This window comes from Andrographis paniculata, unplaced genomic scaffold (assembly GCF_009805555.1).
Source record: "Andrographis paniculata isolate CXL003 unplaced genomic scaffold, ASM980555v1 Contig59END, whole genome shotgun sequence".
NCBI classification, from domain to species: Eukaryota; Viridiplantae; Streptophyta; class Magnoliopsida; order Lamiales; family Acanthaceae; genus Andrographis; species Andrographis paniculata.
In genome coordinates, this window is record NW_026137594.1 from 233,236 (window position 1) to 256,339 (window position 23,104).

At 34.9% G+C, this 23,104-nt stretch overlaps 4 protein-coding genes across 13 annotated transcripts; all 4 read left to right on the top strand.

The window, feature by feature from the left end:
- Positions 1-195: 195 nt before the first annotated feature.
- On the top strand, positions 196-8,430 carry LOC127258382 (putative glycine-rich cell wall structural protein 1). Of its 5 annotated transcripts, none has more exons than XM_051285201.1 (3): positions 196-336; positions 456-545; positions 736-1,275. In XM_051285201.1, the coding sequence occupies exons 1-3, from the start codon at positions 261-263 to the stop codon at positions 1,167-1,169; spliced, it is 600 nt and encodes a 199-aa protein (XP_051141158.1). In that variant the 5' UTR covers positions 196-260; the 3' UTR covers positions 1,170-1,275. The 5 variants fall into 5 exon arrangements, with proteins under 5 accessions (XP_051141158.1, XP_051141154.1, XP_051141156.1 ...); XM_051285197.1 differs by lacking the exons at positions 456-545; positions 736-1,275 and adding exons at positions 7,632-7,748; positions 7,869-8,430 and having other exon boundaries at positions 246-336; XM_051285199.1 differs by lacking the exons at positions 456-545; positions 736-1,275 and adding exons at positions 7,632-7,748; positions 7,878-8,430 and having other exon boundaries at positions 246-336.
- Positions 8,431-12,466: 4,036 nt separating this feature from the next.
- Positions 12,467-14,869, top strand: LOC127258577 (MADS-box protein JOINTLESS-like). Of its 2 annotated transcripts, none has more exons than XR_007840330.1 (8): positions 12,467-13,190; positions 13,636-13,714; positions 13,788-13,852; positions 13,921-14,020; positions 14,137-14,182; positions 14,270-14,311; positions 14,406-14,563; positions 14,648-14,869. XR_007840330.1 is itself a non-coding variant. In XM_051285476.1 (8 exons), exons 1-8 carry the CDS (start codon positions 13,009-13,011, stop codon positions 14,667-14,669), a joined length of 690 nt encoding a protein of 229 aa, XP_051141433.1. In that variant the 5' UTR covers positions 12,469-13,008; the 3' UTR covers positions 14,670-14,869. The 2 variants fall into 2 exon arrangements, 1 of the variants encoding a protein (XP_051141433.1); XM_051285476.1 differs by having other exon boundaries at positions 12,469-13,190; positions 14,137-14,178.
- A 416-nt stretch (positions 14,870-15,285) lies between these two features.
- Positions 15,286-17,879, top strand: LOC127258506 (uncharacterized). The gene is made up of 2 exons (XM_051285365.1): positions 15,286-16,536; positions 17,532-17,879. Exons 1-2 carry the CDS (start codon positions 16,038-16,040, stop codon positions 17,579-17,581), a joined length of 549 nt encoding a protein of 182 aa, XP_051141322.1. The 5' UTR covers positions 15,286-16,037; the 3' UTR covers positions 17,582-17,879.
- A 552-nt stretch (positions 17,880-18,431) lies between these two features.
- Positions 18,432-21,983, top strand: LOC127258524 (vacuolar protein sorting-associated protein 55 homolog). 5 transcript variants are annotated; one of them, XM_051285392.1, is made up of 6 exons: positions 18,432-18,599; positions 19,262-19,379; positions 20,597-20,648; positions 20,961-21,000; positions 21,416-21,500; positions 21,590-21,983. In XM_051285392.1, exons 3-6 carry the CDS (start codon positions 20,616-20,618, stop codon positions 21,771-21,773), a joined length of 342 nt encoding a protein of 113 aa, XP_051141349.1. In that variant the 5' UTR covers positions 18,432-18,599; positions 19,262-19,379; positions 20,597-20,615; the 3' UTR covers positions 21,774-21,983. The 5 variants fall into 5 exon arrangements, with proteins under 5 accessions (XP_051141349.1, XP_051141350.1, XP_051141351.1 ...); XM_051285393.1 differs by having other exon boundaries at positions 19,287-19,379; XM_051285394.1 differs by lacking the exon at positions 18,432-18,599 and adding an exon at positions 18,620-18,789.
- Positions 21,984-23,104: the final 1,121 nt, after the last annotated feature.

Sequence of the window (23,104 nt, forward strand, 5' to 3'; positions counted from 1 at the left end):
TGTGAAAAAAACAAGAAACCCTAAATTAAATTGGAAAGCCAATTAAAATTAATTGAATCAGCCCTAAAACAAAGACAAACGCATTCAATCATCCATTATATTAATAATACAACCTAAGAAAAACTTGAAGAAAGGATTCTATTAATTAATTCTTTTCGAATCCATGCATTCTCCCTATAAATACACTACACCCCCGCCATTGATGCCTCATTATCCTTAACTTAATTTCTCCAAGCTATATATATATATATATATCCAAAATGATGTCCAGAAGCTTTACGCTCTATGCCTTTCTCCTTCTCCTCTCTTCGGCTGCAACCGCCGAACTCACTCAAGGTATACTTACCCTCTTCGTTATTCAATAATAATTCATCAAAACGACGCCGTTCGTCTGATTCTGTCTGTGTGTGTATATATATATATATATGTCCCTGCACTTTTAAAATCTTGTGCAGGTGATGCAGGTAACTGCCCGGGCCAGTATTGCTGCTTCCACGACCAGTACGGACGCTGCAAAGGTTATTGTTGCCCCCGGGAATTAGCTGGTGATGATCGATTATTAGCAAATTCAGATTTTGATTAGCATGTGTTAGATTTCGTATCTAGGGTTTAATGTAATTTTGTTTTTTGATTTGTACTTTTGAAGAAGACAATGAAGAATTTTGGAGTATATATGTTCTATGACAATTATATATCTAGGGTTGTTTTGATAATTGTGAATTTTCGTGAATGTAGAAAATGAAGCACAGCCGGCGCACTTCATAGGCAGCGGAGGCTTTGATTCGGGACATGGCGGTGAAGGTAGCGGTGGTGGTGGCGGCGCCGGCAGTGGCCAAGATAGTGGAGGTAGCTATGGTAATGGTGGTGGCCAAGGCAATGGTGGTGGTGGTAGCTATGGTAGCGGCAGTGGCCAAGGCAGCGGCGGCGGTGGCGGTGGCGGCAGCCAAGGCGGTGGAGGACAAGGTGGGAGTGGTGGTAAAGGCAGCTATGGTGGGGGCCAAGGTGGAGGTGGTGGAGGAGGTGGTGGTGGACATGGCGGTGGACATAGCGGTGGAGGATGCAATTACGGCTGCTGCGGAAAGTACAACGGAGGATGCAAATGTTGTGGAAGCGCGGCGAAAGCCAAAGCTTTCAAAGAGGCCGAGGCTAAGGCCAACACCAAAAATTAATGATTGCATGTGACGTTATTTTATATAAAATAGAATAAGATATCAGTAATAAAAATGTGTATTACTTGTACACCTATATATATATATATGCAATAAAATTTAATCACTTACCTTTCAAATTAAATATAAATCTTGATCCTATATATATGCAAAGTTAAAAAGATTTAATGTGTTATTTAATATTTTGTTTCTTTATTATTTAAGATATAAGTGTTTTTAACATGTGTCTCTAAATGAAAATTGTCATTCGATATATATATATATATATATTGATATGTTTATCTAAGGTCAACAAATTTCTTATCTAATTTACCTATACAACTTGTAAAAAAAAGTGGCAAACTCTTTGTTGTCCATGTTATTGTTTAGTCATTATACTCAACCCAAATGGAGATAGTTTATTTATACATAATATTACCTATATATAATTTTCTTTCATCAATTGAGATCACAAGGCCACGACACAATGTGGGAGATCCATTTGTGGCCATCCCTCTCAAAGAATTAATGACGAGAATTCGATCACCATTTTTTCTTTTTTCAGTTGGATCGTGAGAATCACTATATATGCCGTAGAATATATAGAGACATAGTTATGGTCTCTCAAAGTATTGCCACTCTTAACCAATGGAGTAGCAGACTTTGTCATGGCCAGTCTCGGTTAGGGTTTATGTAAAATAACCGGTTAGATAAAAATTAATCGATGAAATTTAATATTTAAAATTTTCGAAACTAATTAATTCAACTATTACTTTCAATCTATGATGATTGGGTAAGCTTTAATTTTTAAAGAATATTCTTATGGTTAATTAATAAACCAATTAAAAGGGATAATTAGTTAATTATTGTTATGAGAAAACGAGAAAGAAAGCAAATAAAGAACACAGAGGTTTTACGTGGTTCGGTGACGGTGTGTCAACCTACGTCCACGGGCAGGAACCGGAGAGATTTTATTATACTGATTCAGAGATTTACAATGTGTCATCCGACTAAGAACCATAGTTGTCTATTTATAAGCACCCCAAAACACCCTAAACCGTAAGCCTATTTGTTATCGATTAGGATAAGCCCAAAAGGAACCCTGCCAATTGAAACAGCCATTTCGCTTTGGTTTAGGGTCGGGTAGACCGCTAAATCCAAGTCACGTTTCAACAATCTCCACCTTGACTTGGAGTTTCTCCAACCGCCAAAGGTTCGTCAGTATCTCTCAATCGTCTCCTTCCTGCCAGATGCCCCGAGAGGGCTTTACCTCCTACGAATATTCACCAAGTTCAAGCAGTGCTCAAACTTCTCCGTCGGTAGCGCCTTTGTCAACATATCAGCTGGATTGTGCTCTGTAGCTATTTTCTGAATAGAAAACTTGTCTTCCTCCAGAACATCACGGATAAAATTCAACCTTACATCAATGTGTTTGGTTCTCTCATGATACACTGGATTTTTAGCCAAACTCAAAGCACTTTGACTATCACAGAATAACACCGGTTTCTCCACCTTCAGGCCCAAACTCTGCACCAGACCATGTAACCAGATACCCTCCTTAATACCTTCAGTCATTGACATGTATTCCGCCTCAGTCGTCGACAATGCAACCGTAGGTTGTAAAGTAGACTTCCAACTGACTGCACATCCAAACAAAGTGAAGATAAAACAAGTTAGTGATCTTCGTTTCACCAAGTCACCCCCGTAATCAGAGTCTGCATAGCCAACAAGACCATCACCATGGCCTTTATCATCATATACCAGACAAATATCAGACGCTCCTTTCAAATATCGCAAGATCCACTTTACAGCTCCCCAGTGAGCTTTACCCGGATTAGCCATAAACCTGCTCACCACACTAACCGCATAAGCGAGATCCGGTCTCGTACATACCATCGCATACATAAGACTTCCAACTGCACTTGAATATGGAACCGTCTTCATGTAACTAACCTCTTCATCTGTAGCCGGTATAGTGCTTCGATCAAGTTTAAAGTGTGCCGCCAAAGGGGTACTTACCGGTTTGGACTGCTCAACAGAGAATGCTTGCAAAACTTTCTCAATATACTTTTCTTGAGAAACCCATAACCGTCTTGCTTCTCTATCACGCCAGATCTCCATACCAAGTATTTTCTTTGCCGCACCCAAATCCTTCATCTCAAACTCACCCTTTAGTAGAGCCTTCAAGTCATTAATTACAGCCATATTTTTAGCTGCAATTAACATATCATCCACATACAACAGCAGATACACAAAGGAATCAGTAGAAACTTTCTTCGAGTAAACACAGTTATCAAACTGATTACGAGTATAACCATTAGACACCATGAATGAGTCAAATCTCTTGTACCATTGCCTCGGAGACTGCTTCAAGCCATACAGAGATTTCTTTAACAAGCATACCTGGTCCCCTTTAGAACTGTAGAACCCCTCTGGTTGAGACATGTAAATCTGTTCTTCTAGATTACCATGAAGGAATGCTGTTTTTACATCAAGCTGTTCCAGCTCCAGATCAAAAGCACCCACCATTGCCAAAAGAACCCGAATGGTTTTGTGTTTCACCACAGGAGAAAAGACTTCATGGTAATCGATTCCTTCCTTCTGTGAAAACCCTTTTGCCACCAGTCTCGCCTTGAACCTAGCAGGTTCAACACCAGGAATTCCCTCCTTTCTTTTAAAGACCCACTTGCATCCCACTGGCTTCACCCCTTTTGGTAGTGCAACAAGATCCCAAGTCTTGTTCTTTTCAAGAGACTGCATCTCTTCATTCATTGCCATAATCCAGGTTTCTGCATCTTTACTCGCCACAGCTTCTTTATATGTCTTTGGCTCATCAGAGCCAAGATCATCACCAACCGCTAGTGCATAAGCAACAGAATCCATGTCACACGTATTGACACATCCTGCAAACCTAGCTGGTTTCTGAATATTTCTCTTTCCCTTTCTTGCTGCTATGGAATCTTCAACCCCCGTACCAGCGTCATCAGCTTCCCCCTCAACCGGTTTCCCTTGAGGTTTTGACTGATCTGGTTGATCGGATTGATCAATATTATTATCCTGCTGCTTTTCCTCTAACACAACTCTGTCAGGAGTCTCAAACTCCACCCTCTGGTTAGCACCACAATCTTTTGTACCTGCAATACTTTCACAACCTCTACTCTGATCAAGCATAGCAGATTCATCAAAGGTTACATCTCTGCTAATAAGAAATTTACCAGGATTTTTACCTTCTGTACACCACAGTCGATAACCTTTTACTCCTGTTGCATACCCTAGAAATATGCATTTTACCGCCCTCGGCTCCAGCTTACCATCATTCACATGAGCGTATGCAGGGCATCCAAATATTCTTAGATTAGAGTAATCAGAGGGTTTACCGGACCATACCTCTTGAGGAGTCTTTAAGTCAATTGCAGTTGATGGAGATCTATTAACCAGATAGCTAGCAGTGTTTACTGCTTCAGCCCAGAATTGCTTAGACAAGCCAGCAAATATGCGCATACACCTAGCACGCGCCATGAGGGTTTGATTCATTCGCTCTGCAACTCCATTTTGCTGTGGTGTGTGTCGTACAGTGCGGTGCCTCACTATACCTTCTTTCTTGCAGAAATCATCAAATGGAGCGTTGCAGAACTCCAACCCATTATCAGTTCTTAGAGTCTTGACCTGTTTACCCGTCCGTTTTTCAACCATGGTCTTCCACTCCTTGAACTTCCCAAACACCTCATCTTTAGTTTTCAGAAAGTACAACCAGACTTTTCTCGAATAATCATCTATGAAAGTGACAAAGTAAGAACACCCGCCCTGTGATTTCACCGGAGAGGGACCCCATAGATCTGAATGAACATACTCCAGAATTTGTTTTGAAGTGTGATGACCGGTACTAAACCTCACCTTGCGTTGCTTCCCTTTGACACAAGCCTCACAGAATTGAATTTTACCTATCACATCTCCACCAAATAAACCCTGCTTGCTCAACACAGACAACCCTAACTCACTCATGTGACCTAATCGCCGGTGCCACAAATTTGTCCTATCATCATGTTTATCCAAGGACTGAGATACCGCCGCCGTTCCCATCACTGAACTGCCCTGTAGAAAATAAATTCCATGCTGCAGTTTTCCCTTCATCATTACCAGCGCACCTTTCAAGACTTTCACCCACTCACCTTCACCATGATATTTTAAACCATTCTTGGCTAAGGTCCCAAGAGAAATCAAATTCTTTCTGAGTTCAGGAACATACCAACAGTCAAATTTTCTGACAGTACCGTCATGCAATTTTATCTGCACTACCCCGCTCCCTTTTATGGCTAGAACCCCATCATCACCTAACTTCACCGTTCCATTCCACTCCTTAAAAGAAGTGAGTAGATCACGAGAGAACGTCATATGGTGAGAAGCACCGGTATCCATAATCCAGGAATCAGCAGTACTAGCACTACACGCTGTCAGAACTTCACCAAAGTCCCCATCATCAGAACTGTCTTGTACCACAGCAGCACTGCTGCCACTGTTACTAGAATCAACTTTTGTATTTCCCTTCTTTTGTGGACAATCCCTTTTAACGTGCCCTTTCTCCTTGCAAAGATAACACTTAACTTTGCTAGAGGATTTTGATTTTGAACGCGACCTCCCATTCCCGTTACCCCTCTCCTGTGGTCTTCCCCTACCTGCAAACAGACCTGAACCAGAACCCTCTTCCAGAGAAACCTTTCTTTTCAATTCTTTGGACATAAGGGCATCTTTCACATCATTAACAGAAATTGTAGTTCTACCATATAGCATAGTATCTACAAAATTCTCATATGAACCAGGTAGTGAACACAATAAAATTAGGGCTTGGTCTTCATCATCTACTTTAACCTCAACTCCTTGAAGATCAAGAATGATACGGTTAAAGGTATCAAGATGATCCTTTACCTGAGTACTTTCGGACATCCGGAGGGTGTAAAGACGTTGCTTCTGATATAGCCTGTTCGTGAGAGAGTTGTTTTGGTACTTCTCACACAGTTTATTCCATAACCCAAAAGCCGTTGTCTGATCTACAACCTCCCGTAACACCTCATCAGTAACTGACAGCAAGATCGCGGAATGAGCCCTTGCCAAAATCTCCTTATTTACCTCCTCCTTCGTGTCTTTAGGAAACTTGTCTTCTCCCTCCAACGCAGCCGCACATCCTTGTTGAACCAGAAGTGCCCTCATCTTGACCTTCCAGAGCGTGAAGTCATTCGACCCATTAAACTTCTCCAGATCAAATTTATACGAGGACATCTTCAATCAATGAGATATGGCTCTGATACCACTTGTTATGAGAAAACGAGAAAGAAAGCAAATAAAGAACATAGAGGTTTTACGTGGTTCGGTGACGGTGTGTCAACCTACGTCCACGGGCAGGAACCGGAGAGATTTTATTATACTGATTCAGAGATTTACAATGTGTCATCCGACTAAGAACCATAGTTGTCTATTTATAAGCACCCCAAAACACCCTAAACCGTAAGCCTATTTGTTATCGATTAGGATAAGCCCAAAAGGAACCCTGCCAATTGAAACAGCCATTTCGCTTTGGTTTAGGGTCGGGTAGACCGCTAAATCCAAGTCACGTTTCAACAATTATATCTCATGTTGGAAGTTAAACACAAGTGAGCTGTATGTATTTATATACAATTTTATTCAAGAGGTGTGTGTTCGAAATATTTACGATTTTCAAGAACACTTATATAACTTCTTTTAATTGACAATAAAAATCCCAATAAATCGTTAGCACTAAAGAAGGAACACTCCCTAATCATTGAAGATAGTAAAAACAATCGTATCACAATAGAAAATTAAAAAGACAAAATTAGACAATCTAAATATGCATGCATATATATACACACATATATATAATGTGTTTACTATATTAAATTTAATTTTTAAGTTATATTTAGAATGAAAATAATTTTTGCATATATAATTGCAGCAATAAAAGTCAAAATAGCTATTTTTACAATCAAAAAGAGCCAAAGAGAAATTCTATCATATGATATCATCATTATAAAGAATTAAAGATAGGAGAAATGCCAACTGTTCAGCATCAAGCTATCTATGGTGAGATCAATAGATACTTCAACAACTCCCAACTAATTATCCATTAATGCGACGAAGCAAAACTCCAATAAAGGATTCAACTCTTCCCCAATCGGCGCCATCTCCGACCACGTCACCGTACCTCGCCCCGTCGTCTATCCGATCCTCCAATCTCTGCTCCATCTCCCTATAAATACACTGCACCCCCGCCATTGATGCCTCATCCTTAATTTCTCCAAGCTATCCAAAATGTCCAGAAGCATTACCCTCTTTGCCTTTCTCCTTCTCCTCTCTTCGGCCGCAACTGCCGAACTCACTCAAGGTGCTTATACCCTACCTACTTATCTTCTTCACTATTCCACAGTTCATCAAAACGTCTGATTCTAATATGTATTTTTGAATCGTGTGCAGGTGATGCAGTGAAGGAACCAGACCAAGGTCGGGGAGGTTACTGCCGTCGCCGGTATTGCTGCGGCGGGTGGGACAGGTACGGACGGTGCAGGGATTATTGCTGCCGCCGGGAACTAGGTGATCGATTATTAGTCGATTCAGATTTCAATTTGCATGTGTTTGATTTGGTATCTAGGGTTTAATGTATTTCTATGATTTTTATTTCATGTAATTTATGAAGTGGCCTGGTTGTTGCAGGAAATGCAGACAATGAAGCAGAGCCGGCCCATTTTATAGGTAGTGGAGTCTTTGGTTGGGGACACAGCGGAGGCGGCTGGGGTAATAATGGTGGTGGCCAAGGTGGTGGTGGCGGTGGTAGTGGACAAGGTGGAGGTAACTATGGTGGTGGACAAGGCAGCGGAAGCCAAGGTGGAGGTAACTATGGTGGTGGACATGGTGGCGGAGGCCAAGGTGGCAGTGGTGGACAAGGCGGTGGAGGCCAAGGAGGTGGCGGCGGCGGCGGTGGTGGTGGCGGCGGCGGTGGCGGTGGACATCAAGGCGGAGGATGCAATTACGGCTGCTGCGGAAAGTACAACGGAGGGTGCAAATGTTGTGGAAGCGTGGCCGAGGCCAAAGCTTTCAAAGAAGCCGCCGAGGTTAAGGGCAACGCCGGCGAGCAAACCAAAACCTAATGTTAAGTTATTGTATACATGCATCGCTATGTCTCAAAATATTTAAATACGCATGTAATAAAAATGTGTATGCCCTCGTACACATTAACCTATGGAATAATAATAATCGGGGGTTACATTTTGATATCGATCTAGATCCTATATCTTCTTATTCCTATTATTTCCACTTTGGTTTATTTATCACATATTTTTACTCATGATAGAAATTTCAATTTGAAGCCTTTATTTAAGTAATAAAAACACGTTTCTTATTCTTTCCATTTTCCTTGTCATCACATTACTTCAAATTTCCAACAGTAATACTTAAATTACAATGATATACATATATATTTGTATATTAAAGAAATGATAATTAATTAGATATAAAATCATGTATATTTATCAGTTTTTGATCTGTGTTTTGGATTGGGTTTGTGTGTATTGAATGGCTTGAGCAACAGAGTTGCAGCAAGTGCATCCAAAATAGCCTCCTCCTTTAAGGCTATACCCAAAAGTTGCGCTGCAGCAGCCCAACTTACATTTTTGGCCGCTGCCGTAAATCCCGCCGGAGCTGAACCCTCCGATGAACCCCCCGCTGTCGCTCCCGAACAACCACGCCGTGTCTTCCACTCCCATCCCGCCGTCGTTGCTACTCGGTGCTTCACTATTTACACTCCCTGCATGCATATATATATACGGATATGGGTAATAGAGAAGTCTTGAGGATGTATTTTTGTGATTAGTGTTTTAGTTTGAGATATGTTTTTACGACAAAATTTGGTGAGTAATATAAAAAGTTATATATTTTTTTTTTATTAAATATTGGCTTTTTATGAAAGAATAAAATGTAAAATTTAATAGTAAAAATATATGATGAACAAATCTTGAGTTTGGAAATTTTTTAAAAAAATTTCTATCATTCATCTTTGAGGATATGCTATAAAAATTATATATATATATATATTATATTTTTTTCTACAAAACATTATATAAAAATCATTTTTCAAATCAAAAATCTAAATCTAAATTTAAAAGAAAAATAACCAACCAAACACTCGACTACTTTCAAGAAAATGTCATGTTATATACTTAAAATTTCGGTTATTCATCATGTAAGTTTAAATTTCTTGATGAAGAATGACAATAATTATGACAAAATTACGACCATGCAAACTAAAATGTCAAAAAAGTAGAATCTAAGATATATTCAATGTCAATAATTAATGTGAGTATTTCGAGCACGTATGTTGTTGTCTTTTATTAGAACTCTAACAAAATTATTTTGTAGTATTTAGAGATAATTATCTAACATAATGAATATTTATTAAAATTAGGACAAATAACTCATTATAACATATAGAATTCCATTTTCATCATCATATAGAAAAACTCTTGATCAATTGAATATTGTCATTTAACTATCTTATAAAGAACTTTACTGAAAAAATCAAATGACCATATTACACATGCATACACACCTTGTGTGTCCTTGGTAGGCAGCGACACATCGAGAAGTCGAAGACTAGTCTTGTGCTTATCGGCAAAAACTGATGAAACGGCTAATAAAAGGGCGACGACAACGAAAACAACAGCTCTAGACTTCATTTTTATTACTTGTAAAAATTTATTTCTTAAGAATCTCAAATGTGATGATAATATAAACTAGGGAAGGATCATAATTTATAGAGGTCGCGAGTCGAGGTGCATTGATGTCGGATTCTTTGGCATTTTTCGCCGATACAATAACATAAGTTATTATTTCTGGTGAGAGTTGAACAGTGCTGTCTTAAATTTATTCGGACATTGTTTTAGGTCAGCAGCTGATGGAGAAGATACAGATTGTTACACAAATATGTTGCTGCCATTATTGCAACATGACGAGCATCAAATTTTGCTTCAAAATCATTACGAATATATAAAATAAAAAAAAATATATGTGTATAGGATGAATGAGGAAATTGCAGTTAGGAAAATGGTAGGTGGAGTGAGTGAATCTTCATGAATAGAAATTAATTTTCATTTATTTCTGGTCATCTGTCCAATGGTTATCATAAATTCAAATTTCTTTAAATGCCAACATTGAGGGTAAATTATAAGATACAAATATTTTTGACATGATCTCATTGAATTTGTGTTGACACTCAAAAAATAAAGATAAAAGTAGAAATGAAAAATAGATCAATTTGGAAGATCTAGAGGTGTAACAGAGGCATTTTCCTGTAACAAAAGTTTTTCATACAGAAGGAGAAAATATTGTCTAAATGAATATCTACTTAAAAAAAAAAAAAAAAAAAGAAGTTATTTCATAAAACAAAAAAAAAAATGTCATTGAAAATAAGATTCTAGAAAATAATAATTTAAAAAAACCTCTTAAATTAAAATTATTTATTTAATAATATTTTATTAATTAGTAGAAATTTGTAATACATAGTATTGATAGTCTTGTCCTTCTAAATATAAAATAAATAACTATTTTTATTAAAATTAAAAATATTTTAATATTTATATATACATTATTTTATTATAATAAAAAATAAATATTTTTTTAATAAGACAAATAAAAAAATTAATAAAATACTAGTTACTTTGAATTAGAATGAAAAAAGTATTGTAATTTTGAAAACTTTGGTTAAAGAAAAAAAATTGACAAAATTTTTTAAGTTTACTAGTATTTGAATTTTGCAATTTTTTTTTTAAAAAAATATATTCTTTATATACTATATAACATTCTATTAAACATAATTTTAATATCAAATTTAAATAAATTTTTTTAAACCAAAAAAAAAAAAGGGAAAATCGTAGAAACAAATCTGAAATGTAGTGTGAGCAGGAAGGAGTAGAAAAAAACTCATTTATAGACTCACCTTTCTCAGTATAGTTCTGAATTTTACAGCGATAGCCATAGCCATAGCCATAGGCCCTACGCTTAATTACCTTATATAGCTAACGTGTCACCTTCTTATAATTTATAGGTGAGTGTCCTTGCTTGGATTGGATTTGCAACTATCCAAATAATTTTATTTAATTTATACTAATATACTATGACTAATTTTAGAAGATTTTGATACTATTATTTAATTTTTTGAAATTGGATTTGAATGAATTTTGCATATGTCGAACAGTGGAGACCGATCGATCGAGTTTAAGATCATTAGTAGTTTTTTTGGTTTAAACGAATAAGAAAAACATCAATGGTCATTTAAAAGCTCATTTTTATTTGAATTTGTTGCAGAGATGCATAAATAAATATTATGACCAAAATAAACAAATAATGGAACACAATGATTAAAATATATTGGTCATTCATTTAATAAGCAATAGAGAGGAGGTTGTTCTTTACTCATTACACCATTCATTCTCAAATTATATATATATATATATATTATTTTATAAAACATTGATTTAATGCTAATTAAAAATTATTTCACCCTAATAATAGTATTATAACTTCTCAAACTATTTTTATAATCTTTAATAGTTAACAATTAAAATTTTGATATAAAATGTTAGCAATCAGATCTGCCGCTTATAAATAGAAACCACAAAATGAGCAAATACAATACAATAGCTAGCATTGATTAAAAGAGAAAACACACGTAGATACTGCTATTAGTATTTAATTCTATTCTTTTTATAGTAACTTATTTTGTCATGCTATTTATCAAATAAATCATAATCAATATTTATTATTTATTTTACAATATTACATAAAAATAATCAAAATATTATCTCTCTTTTTTATTTAATATATTTAAATATTTCCAAAATGATAAAAAAAATGATGTAAAAAACAAATCATTTGTTTGATTCAAATTCAAGTTTATTATATAGAGACTAATAAATAATAATATTTTAATATAAAAATACAATAGATAAAAAAACAAATAAACAAACTTTAGTTCTAATGCTATGAAAATGATTTTTTTTCATGCACCCATAGTATGAAAGATAAAATTTTAAGGTATCGAAATTTGAATTAAAAAAAAAATTATTGTTTTTTTCAAACCAATCAAATCAAAAGAAAAACACCCGATTCGTGGTATGTATTTTCTCTTGTCTTGTTGGGGCAAGTCTGCCTGGACTCTGGACTGTGTACGTGATTAGTGGTCAATGGCGATGCAATCAATTATCCAGTGGCAAATACTACAAATGTAGTGTACTACTGTACTATCTCTATCTGGACATTAACCTAAACGTCCTCGTTGCGGGCATTATCCATTTTCTTGCTCCCTGCTCTGCTCTGCTCTGCCAAATCCATCCATCAATCCAAATCTCCAACCATCCCCAAACTGGCAAAAGCTTAAAATAAATACCCTTGTTCCACGCCCAACTTGCACCGTTCACCACTGCTTCCATTAATTAATACTGTCGCTCGCCTTCATTCATTCATAATTCATGGAGATCTGAATTGAGGAATCAAGGGGGGATATGATATGGCTGCCGGATGCGATTCTTCTAAATGCCTCTCGATATTTTTCTTTCTTTCTCTTTCTCTCTCCCTCTCATTCTCTTATAACTCGCTCAAAATAGCAAAATTCCGCCTTCAAATGCCTCTGCCTTTCTCTTTCGATTAATTATTAAGTGTTTGTTGTTTTTGCCTCCATTCCCACTTTTAGAAACCCCTCTTTTGCTGCATTTGTGTGCTGCTGTTTCTATCTCTCAGCTTGCAATTGACGGAGATACGTACATATATATATATATATATATATCTGTATGTATGTTGGGGTATGGCTCGAGAGAGGATTCCGATAAAGAAGATTGACAACGTAACAGCGCGGCAAGTGACCTTCTCCAAGAGGAGAAGAGGCCTTTTCAAAAAGGCCGAAGAGCTCTCAGTTCTCTGTGATGCTGATGTTGCCCTCATTATCTTCTCTTCCACCGGCAAGATCTTCGACTATGCCAGCTCCAGGTCCCCCCCCCTCTCTCTCTCTCTCTCTCTCTCTCTCTCTCTCTACACACACATTTTTCATACTTATGTCTGTTGCTGTTGTTATCAGCTTAGCTTGATTGATTTCAGTGTCTTTTATCATCTCATAAGATTGAAAGTAGTTTGTAGTTTGTAGTTTGTGTGTGTGTGTTAATGAAGGGCTCAGAGCTGTTCTTGCTCTAGTGAAAAACGCTAAAATTCGGTGTAAACAGAGCCTTGTCAAGAAATTGATGAAAGTGCGTAGGGTTTGATGTAAGAAAATAAAGAAGAAAAAGACTTTTATGTGGAAAAAACTTGACCAAAGAGAAACTCCGAATGAGTAATTGAAATATATGATTTCTCTCCAAGATTTCACGACCAATTTGTTTCCTACAATTTTGTTTATGCGACAATGGAGGCCTAAACTTTAATGTGGTATTGTATGAAGTATGAAAGAAATACTCGAAAGGCATAAGTTGCACCCGAAGAACCTCGATAAAATGGATCAGCCATCGCTTGCTCTGCAGGTAATCTCAATCATTTCTAAAATTCATTTCCATCATAAATTGTATCATCTTGATTTCTTGAAATGTGGCGCAGCTAGTCGAGGATGGATTCTACAGCCGGCTTAGCAAAGAAGTGGTCGAGAGAAGCCATCAGCTTCGGTACACACCATTCTTATTCTTCCTTGATAAATTTTTACATTCGTGTAAGCTTCATTACATGCCAATAGGCACTTGAGAGGCGAGGAACTTCATGGATTGAACATCGATGAGCTCCACAAGCTTGAGAAGTCGCTTGAAGCGGGATTGAACCGTGTCATAGAAACAAAGGTCGGTGAGCAACGAAGAGATATTTCGGACAAATGAATACTAATTAACGTTTTTATTTTAGTAGTAGCGTAGCGAGCACATATTAAAGGTTGATTAGTAGTTTTGGTTCATGACAGGGAGAGAAAATCATGAAAGAGATCAATCAGCTCCAAGAAAACGTCGGTATCAACAACATTTTTGGATCGCAATTTATACGAATATTTGTTCAATCTTGTCTAGTTTCTTCTCATTGTTTACATTTTTCTGTAGGGAACAAAGCTCGTAGAAGAGAACCAACGACTAAGACAAGAGGTGTGCAACAATTTATAAAAACATGTGTTTTAAGACACGATTACGCTACAAATGCAACGAGCGTTGAACTAATGTGCTCATAATGCATTGTAAGGTGGAGGACATATCAACTGGCCGGAAAACAGTGGGAATGGGCGAAGAACCAGAGAATGTTGAAGAGCAGTCGCCGGAGTCAGTGACGAATGTGTGCTGTAATAGCTCGGCAGGGCCTCTGCAAGATTACGATAGCTCCGATACATCGCTTAGGCTAGGGTAAGTTTAATTGGATGAATAATAATCAATTTATGGATAGATTTAAGGGATTTTTTTTTTATGATTGTGTTGGTGTTATTGCAGGCTGCTGCCATACAGTGGTTGAGAAATTACTTTGAGATGAGATGAGATGGTAAGAAGTAGATGAAGACATTTTGGTATGTGATAAAGGATGTTGGACATGATTGATATGAATGTCTCTTCCTACAATATATAATTGTCTCAACTTCAACTTTTGGTTGTTTGAATCTGTATGTTTGTTTGGTACATGTTTGTGTGGGGAATTCATTCAATGTTCTTGCACAATCTTTTTTTTTTTTTTTTAAAAAAGTTACAGTGACTCTAAATACAAAATGATTAATAAATAATTAAAAATATATCAATAAAAATAAATATATTTATTATAATAGAGAAAGGGGGAGTTGAAAGTGAAAGAACAAAGTTAGTGGAGTGAATGGATTTGATGTGTATTTCATTCTCATCCATCCATCTGCAAATAAAAGGCATTATATATATATATATATATATATATATTTATTTATTGAATAAAAAAAAACAAAAAAAACAAAGACCTATTATCATTTGCCTACAATACAACACGTATCTTTGTTGTGCCTACGTGTACGACAACAAGCCATTTGTCTTACCTTTTCTTTCTTCTGTAATTTATTGAAAAGAATCAGGTCAAATATACAAATATCAAAAAGTTGGGTGGCTAAATAGCAATCATAATCAGTCAAACGAGCAGGAGGAACCAACGAAGCAATCGTCCAAAGTGCATGAATTATCGTCAGCTCAGCTCAGCTCAGCTCAGCTGATTTCTACAAGAAATTGAATTTGTTCATGCGTGTGGGAATCTCTAACCGATATATTGATTCCGAAAAGGGATCATCCTGGCTCCCCAAGTAAAAATGGAATTTCTTTGATAAATAGCCCTTAGGGGATTTCTTCAACTCGTTTCAGATCTGCTAATTCGATCCGATGGATTCTCATCTTTCCTGAAATAGATTCCGTTGCTTATTCGAGCTCGGATTGAATTTTAGGGATTTCTGTTCCTTGTTTTGTCGATTGTTGCTATAAAATTCTTTGAATTTGCTTGATTTTTGAGATTGTGGCTTCGATTATATCTCTGCGATCTATTAAAGAGGCTTGAGAGTATTGATCTAGGGGTTTTTTTATATATATTTCCTCGTTTGGATTCCGCATATATCAATTTGGTGATATTTTGCCAATGAATAATCTTCAAGATGCCTCTTGAGGGACTATGGCTCGATAATTTGATGAAATTTGAGCATATGATTGGTAGTATTATTATTTATGTTGGGGCTTAGAATGAATTCATTTTATGTTTTTCCTCTGATTGTGGATGGAGCCATAATTTTTTGTTTTTCTATCTGAATTTCTTCAGCTTCGATCAATTAATAGATTTGTGGTGTGTATAGTTAGTCTATTGTTTAAAAAGGAGAAAGAAAACATGGCGTTTTCTTTCACTAGACTTTCATGGTTGTGGTTGGGTGGGAAGGAGAAAGAGCAGAGCTCGAATGGGTCGTTTGTAAACTCAGTAAGTTCATTGGGGGTTGATGGGGGCTTAGGATCTAGACGAGAGGGTGATAACTTGAGGGTTCATTCATTTAAGGGGATGGATGGAGGGATGCTTTCTTCGACTTCGAATAGGAAAGCAAAGAGGAAAGGGAGTAGGGAATATCGAATTTGTAGAATGGATGAAAAAGATGATGCTGTTTCGGTGCCTTTGGATGGTGCCTTTTTACCGGGGTCGGAATCTGATGAATTAGACTGGTCTATCGGGTGGCTTGAGCCACATGCCCCCGGTTTCCAGAGTGATGTCGAGGCAGATAACAGTTTTGCAGTCTTAGTCCCTTGCTACAAGCGTAATTGTGATGAAGCAAATGAGAGCAAGCCAGTTATTCCATTCTTGAATGGGGTGAAGCATCCCCAGATTGAGTATTCATCTGGTAAGAGCTTTACGACTTGGTTATAACTATAATTGCATTGGTAATTTTATTTCACTTATACGATATCTTATTATAACAGCTTTATGAACTATGAATGTCAGTTTGATTGATTAATCATCGCTGCCAAGATTGTTCTTTATGTGCCTAAAGATTACATTTCTCTGTTCTGTTAACTCTATTCTGCAATTGTCGGGTATTTGCATGAGCTTTTAGGCTTTGAAAATTAAAATGTTTTGGTGGGTTTACATTCATTTATGTATTTTATACTTATCGTATGGTTTTGTTTAATGATATAAAGTGAGATAATAATTCAGTGATTTAGTCCATCAATAATGAACTTGTAGTTTACTGAACTTTTATCTTCATACTAACTTTTAATTAATATACATTGGTACGGTGATTTTGTTTATATGCTTGAAAGCCTTTGAACAAGAAGAATACTCTCAGCACAATACATGCCTCTCGTCTGTAGAAAGGCCTGATTTTCTGAATTTTGTTGACGAATCTGTTCTAATTTCCTTGCTTTTGTCAGTTGTAAAATTTTCCATGTTCTTTAGAGGTTTTCGATGTGTTGTGCTGGTTTTAGATTGTGCATAATCGGAAGTTTGTTTATTGGCATTCTTACATATTCGAAAAGCTAAAATGGTGATTAGAAACTGGTGGTAATGAAAAGTATGCATATTCGATTTGATTATTTATTTTATTTATAGTTTAGGTATTATATATCGTGATCATGAGAATGTAGCAAAATGATTGATGGTAGGGATCAGCATGTAGAGTCTATATTTTGTGGGTACAAAGTGTAAACATAATTGAATGTAAAATAGAGAGTATTAATTATATATTCGTCAAATTTTTATATACCCACACCACCGGAGAAACTAGTTAACTTTTAAGGAAATAACATGTATAATAGATTATGAATTTGGAAATTTCTTTAGGATTCAAATCACATCTAAACAAGGGTTGAGTGTTTTTTTGTCGTCATTTTGCAGATGGGACAAAGTATGTGGAGCTGTGGCTTTCGTATCTCCAGAAATTTTGAAGCTGCCGGGCTTCTTGTTGTAATCTTTTGAAACATCAGGATCGTTTGTATTTATTGTGAAACTTGATTGTAGATACAAATAAAACAGTCAGTGTTTCTACTTGGAAATATTCCATGTAAATTTGTTTGATTGGGCGTAGAATGTATGTATGTAGGTAGCATTTCCTTGATTCAAATCGCTATTCTTGGGTTCACATTTGTTGTACAATTAATACTCGAATTGGCCGATATGGTACGGTATTCGATTGTACATGTGTTGTGTTGCTACTTGCTAGTAAAGCTTCATTGTTTTTGTGTATTGGGTCTTTTATTTCCATTGTTTTTAAATAAAATAACTGTTGAATATAATATTTTATATAAGGTATTTATACTTTTATATCATGAAATTACTTCTATAAGTAAATTTCGGATTGAATGTTTGGATTTTAATCAGAAAGATTTTGTTTAAATAATATTTAATTAGATTTATAAACATATATATATATAGTATATACTTTATTTTTAAATATATAGTTTAAATAGTATAAATTATTTGTTTTTAGAAAAACAAACCTATAAGTTTTATAGGGTGTTTTACACTTCAAACAGTATTTTTTTCTCTATTTTGGGCTTTAAATTTTAAATTTTTTTTGTTTACAAAAAATTCTATTATATATTATTTTCATATCAAATTAAAAATAAATTTTTTTTAAAAAAATCCCATAAAAAAATAGACCTATAGTATATTGTTCAAATATTAAATTTATTTAAAATAATAGTAGTATACATAAATTATCGGTTATACTATTATTATTATTATTATTATTATTTCTTTTACTTGCAATGGCTTTTATTTTTTTAATCTTCAAAATTAAATTAGGCCTCTTTCAGTCCCCCAAAGATCATCGTCAGTGATCGCTTCCACGAGCCCTTATTCCATTTTTGACCTATCGAAACCCTAGAAAAAAAATTCTGTAGCGTTTTTATCAATTTTGATCATCTCGATTTGATTTTCTGCTCAAATATCCGTTCTTCATTGGTAAGAAGCTTCCAATTTCACTGTGTATGTGCTCGATTAATATCTATTTCCTATGTATGGATCTCGCGGTTATTCCATTGGGTTGGGACTTGGGGGAGAAGATATCTTACGGAAACTGGTTCAATTCATTGGTACTTTTTTCTAAGACAAGCATGCCGAGTCCTTTTCGAGTTTCTCTATGAGTTTATGGGTGGGTTTAAAGCAAAAGCGTTTCGTTTATAAACAGATTTTTCTTAATTGTGGTTCTTTCCTTAATTTTTGTTTGTTGTAATTGCATAAGAATTTGGGATTCTGTCTTGGTTTATGTGAACACTCTGGAAGGTGTAGAGAAGAATTTGAGAATTTCCCCTGGTTTAGTGCTTCCTAGTAAAGATCTCTTATTTGGTTATATGATTAAGTACAACAGGAGAGTTGATTGCCGGAGTTCTTATTCTCGACGTTACAGTAAAATGTTGTTCCTAAAAGTCTTGAAAGTAATCCTCAAAATGTTTTTACTGATTGAGTGATTGTTAAGAAAGAGATCTTCATAGTGGGGCAAGTGGGTTCAATTTTTTTTTTTTTTTCTTCATTATTTGATAGTGCTTGCAAGATTGATAAGCATTTAAGAATTTTGTGAATTCGTTAAACAAGTTCTTAATTCCTAATGGAGCTCTGATGCTTAGTTGCTCTTCTCCACTCAACCTGAAGCTTGGAGTGATACTGGGCAAACCAACTTGCAAATTCTGAACTTGAAGTGCATTGCTTGAGCAGAATTTTAAGAAATGGCAATGACTGTGGAAGGTTTGTTTTCTATAACCTATTCTATGAATCACAATGATATCATATTAATCATATTTTGAGTTTCGTAATATTTAACTAGAGGGCATAAATGTTCATAGTTAGTCTGCTATGTCCATTTATGGCTCTTTGTGCCTGCAAAATTATAGAAGTGCATTGATATCCTTACTGACTTCCTACCTATGTTCCTCAAACCTTTCTTTGTCACATCTCTTGATAGGCTCAGATATACGTCCCTACTTTGAATGGAATTCAATTGTAATACTGTTTATTTTTTATCTAATATGTTAAAGATTTGAATTTAGGTGCACACTTAATTCTTAAGTGTTTGAGATATTTATGAGAATGAGTGTGTATTGGGAACAGTTGGATGCTGTGTTGAAGTATCTTGATTCAAGTTACTAATTTTGTTTTGTAGGTATTACTTAATTCAATTGTATTGTTGTCCTCTACGGTAAAAAAGTTGTTACTTTTCCTTTCTTGTGTATCACTCTCAAAATTATCCTGAACTCAAACTTCCGGTCATTTGGGTTTTTGATTTGGCCTATGAATTAGCTGAATTTTGTTTAAGTATATATTTGCAGTAGTTTATATTGATGTGTTGAAGTATCTTGATTCAAGTTACTAATTTTGTTTTGTAGGTATTACTTAATTCAATTGTATTGTTGTCCTCTGCGGTAAAAAAGTTGTTACTTTTCCTTTCTTGTGTATCACTCTCAAAATTATCCTGAACTCAAACTTCCGGTCATTTGGGTTTTTGATTTGGCCTATGAATTAGCTGAATTTTGTTTAAGTATATATTTGCAGTAGTTTATATTGATGTGATACTGCCAGATACCCACATTTGGGAATACTTCAATTTTGTTTGATATTAGGTTTTCTTTTTTTTTTTTTTTTGTATATATATAAGTTTTTTTCCCTATAATACTGCTTCAGTTGAACCTAATTCTGGTTTTTTTTTTTTTTTTTTTTTTTTTTTTTTTTTTTTTTTATGTTTCTTTTGCGCCTTCTGGTTATTTGCTGTCATGCAATGGTCTGCTCTGTGGATGCAGTGTAAGTGATCTGTATTATTTCATTATTTAGCTCAATTTCTAATTTATTCTGTAATTTTCCTGCATATAATATCATACAAGGAAAAAATGATATGCAAAATTCATCATGTGGTTTGTGTTTTTTCATGTTGTGGTATTGCTTCATCATCTTCTGTCATTATCGTGCAGTCTTGCAGGGCTTGCTTTCATGTTTTCATCTAGCATTCTTCTCCAAATTGTGGTAAGCGTTCAATGCATACCTTCAGGGTTTCTTTGTACCTTGTCCTGTAGTTATGTAGCTGCTTCAGGCTGGCTTTAGTTAGGCACACCCGAACTAATTTCAGTAGGCAACTAGACTCAGTACATGATTTCTATCAAAATTTCACTTGTTGATTAATTATCCTATCCTCTCCCTTCTCTTGCTCGTTAGGTTCTATGATATTTTATTATCGTTTATTTTACCCATTACTGCTTTTTTGCATCATCGTATAGTTATGATGCCATACTAATGATAATTACTTTCTGATGGTTCTCATTGTAATCATGGATTCAGGCATGTGTCATATACAGCAATTGGTGGCCAATGCTATCAGGTTTGTACTATTGGCTTGTGTGTTTATGCTTAGGGATGGGGATAGAATTAGGTTCGGGTTGATTATGGGTGGGGGCCGGGATATCTAACCCCCCATTGCCTTTTTTATGTTCAATTGGTTTGGTTTGGTTTGGTTTGTGTAATTGTGTGTTGGTTAATGTAACTGGGAATAAATTTGAATCAATTTTAAATAGAATGAAATAATAAAGTATTAAATTTTCCCAACTAATGGGATGGAAAATGGATTTTACCCAATTTTAAGTTGTTTTATTTTTGTGTAACAAATCAATAATAGTATCTTGGTGAAGCTATGTTTAGTGGACTAGGTTTATCTGTGCTATTTGGAGATTGGATTTATGCTGCAGCATGTTAATCAATTAATCATTTTTCTAAACATAGTGAGACTTGTTTTCCAGCTCTAATGTATGTTCTGGTACCGATGCCTTGCCTATTCTTTGGTGGTGGCTCCACACAGTTCCTACTCAGTCGAGATGGTGGTGGGTGAGTATAGTCTTGTAGATGATCTCTCTGCTCTCCATCTTGTATTTATTTTTGGCAATTTTCACCTTTTTTTTTGTTCAATATTTCAGCTGGATGGATGCTGCCAAGTTCTTGACTGGGGCATCTGCTGTTGGAAGTGTCGCCATTCCGATCATTCTAAGGCATGCCGGATTGATTGGGACTGGAGCAATGTTCATTGAGTTCACCTCTTTCTTCATATTCGTCTGCACAGTTCTATGCTTTCATCGCGCTAGTCTTGATGACGAGTGGTAAAATTTTGTGTAGTTTGCCGATAATTCTAATTATAAAGCTTTTGCTGCAAATATTGATGAGAGCTAGCGAACAAACCAACCAATGACATTGATGGAGAAATGTCTGTCTAAACTTGTACAGATAAAGTTATTGTTGGCTGAGCTTTGTATCTTGTGAATGTATGACCATAAAATTTAATCCAAGGTATAAAATCCCCTTTCAGATGTTGAAGTCCTGCAATTCAATAATTTGGATAAATTTTTTGTCCAATTTAACTATCTGCAAATTGAGCCAATGAGGTAAGTCACACATACGAATCATCTCCAAATTGGGCAAAATTTAAAGTCATGACCTGACAATATTAGTTTGCCAATTTTGCTCATGAAGAGGTCTCTTTTTCAATTATAATTGTGTTTGGTAAATATAATGCATTGGCTAGTATTGAACTCTTTCATCGTTGTGTCGACGGCAAATTAAATTAAATATATACAAACTTGTAACACATGAAATATTAATCAATTGATATTAATAATATGTATATAATACTTATCTTTATATAGATAAAAGTGTATGTTAAATATAAATTTATCCTTCTTGTTCAATATATATTCATGAATATAACGTAACATGAATAATAATTTAAAGCAATAATATGCATTAATCTCTCTCGCATAGCATTTAAACCATTATTCAAATTATTATTTTAAAAAAGAAAAAAAAAAAGAAAGTCACCAACATTTCAATTAATTGGATATTGATTCAAATAAATTTTAAAAGTTTCAACTATTTGTTTGATTGAATTCAAATAAGAAATTAAAGTAAAATTTATAAATAATTGAACCAACTCAATTTTTACCTAATTCAGTAAAGTAAAATTTCTATTAGTTAAATACAATAGTTACTTGATTTTATTCTCTTTGAATTTATTTTTTTCAATATATATGTATTTATAATTTTTTTTTTTACATCAAGCATCCAATAACTTTAATCCAATATATTTTATTTTATTTTTATTTAATACAAATATCCAATATAAGTAAGTTTACAAATAGTTGAATCATGACTCTTACCTAAACAAAAATTCTAACTATTGAGGTTATTAGATTTTATTATTTAAATTTTTTTTATATAACTTTATAATTTTATTCTTCTATAAATATTAAATCAAATATCCAATAACTCTAACTTTGTATATTACAAAATTTGTTTGATTCAATCCAAATATCAGATATATGTAAACTTGTAAATAATTGAACCATATCCGGTACAGTAAAAAAATCTGTAAATTAAAGATTAAGGAGAAGTAAATATATATAATCACAAATTCAAGAAAACTAATCATTACATGTGGA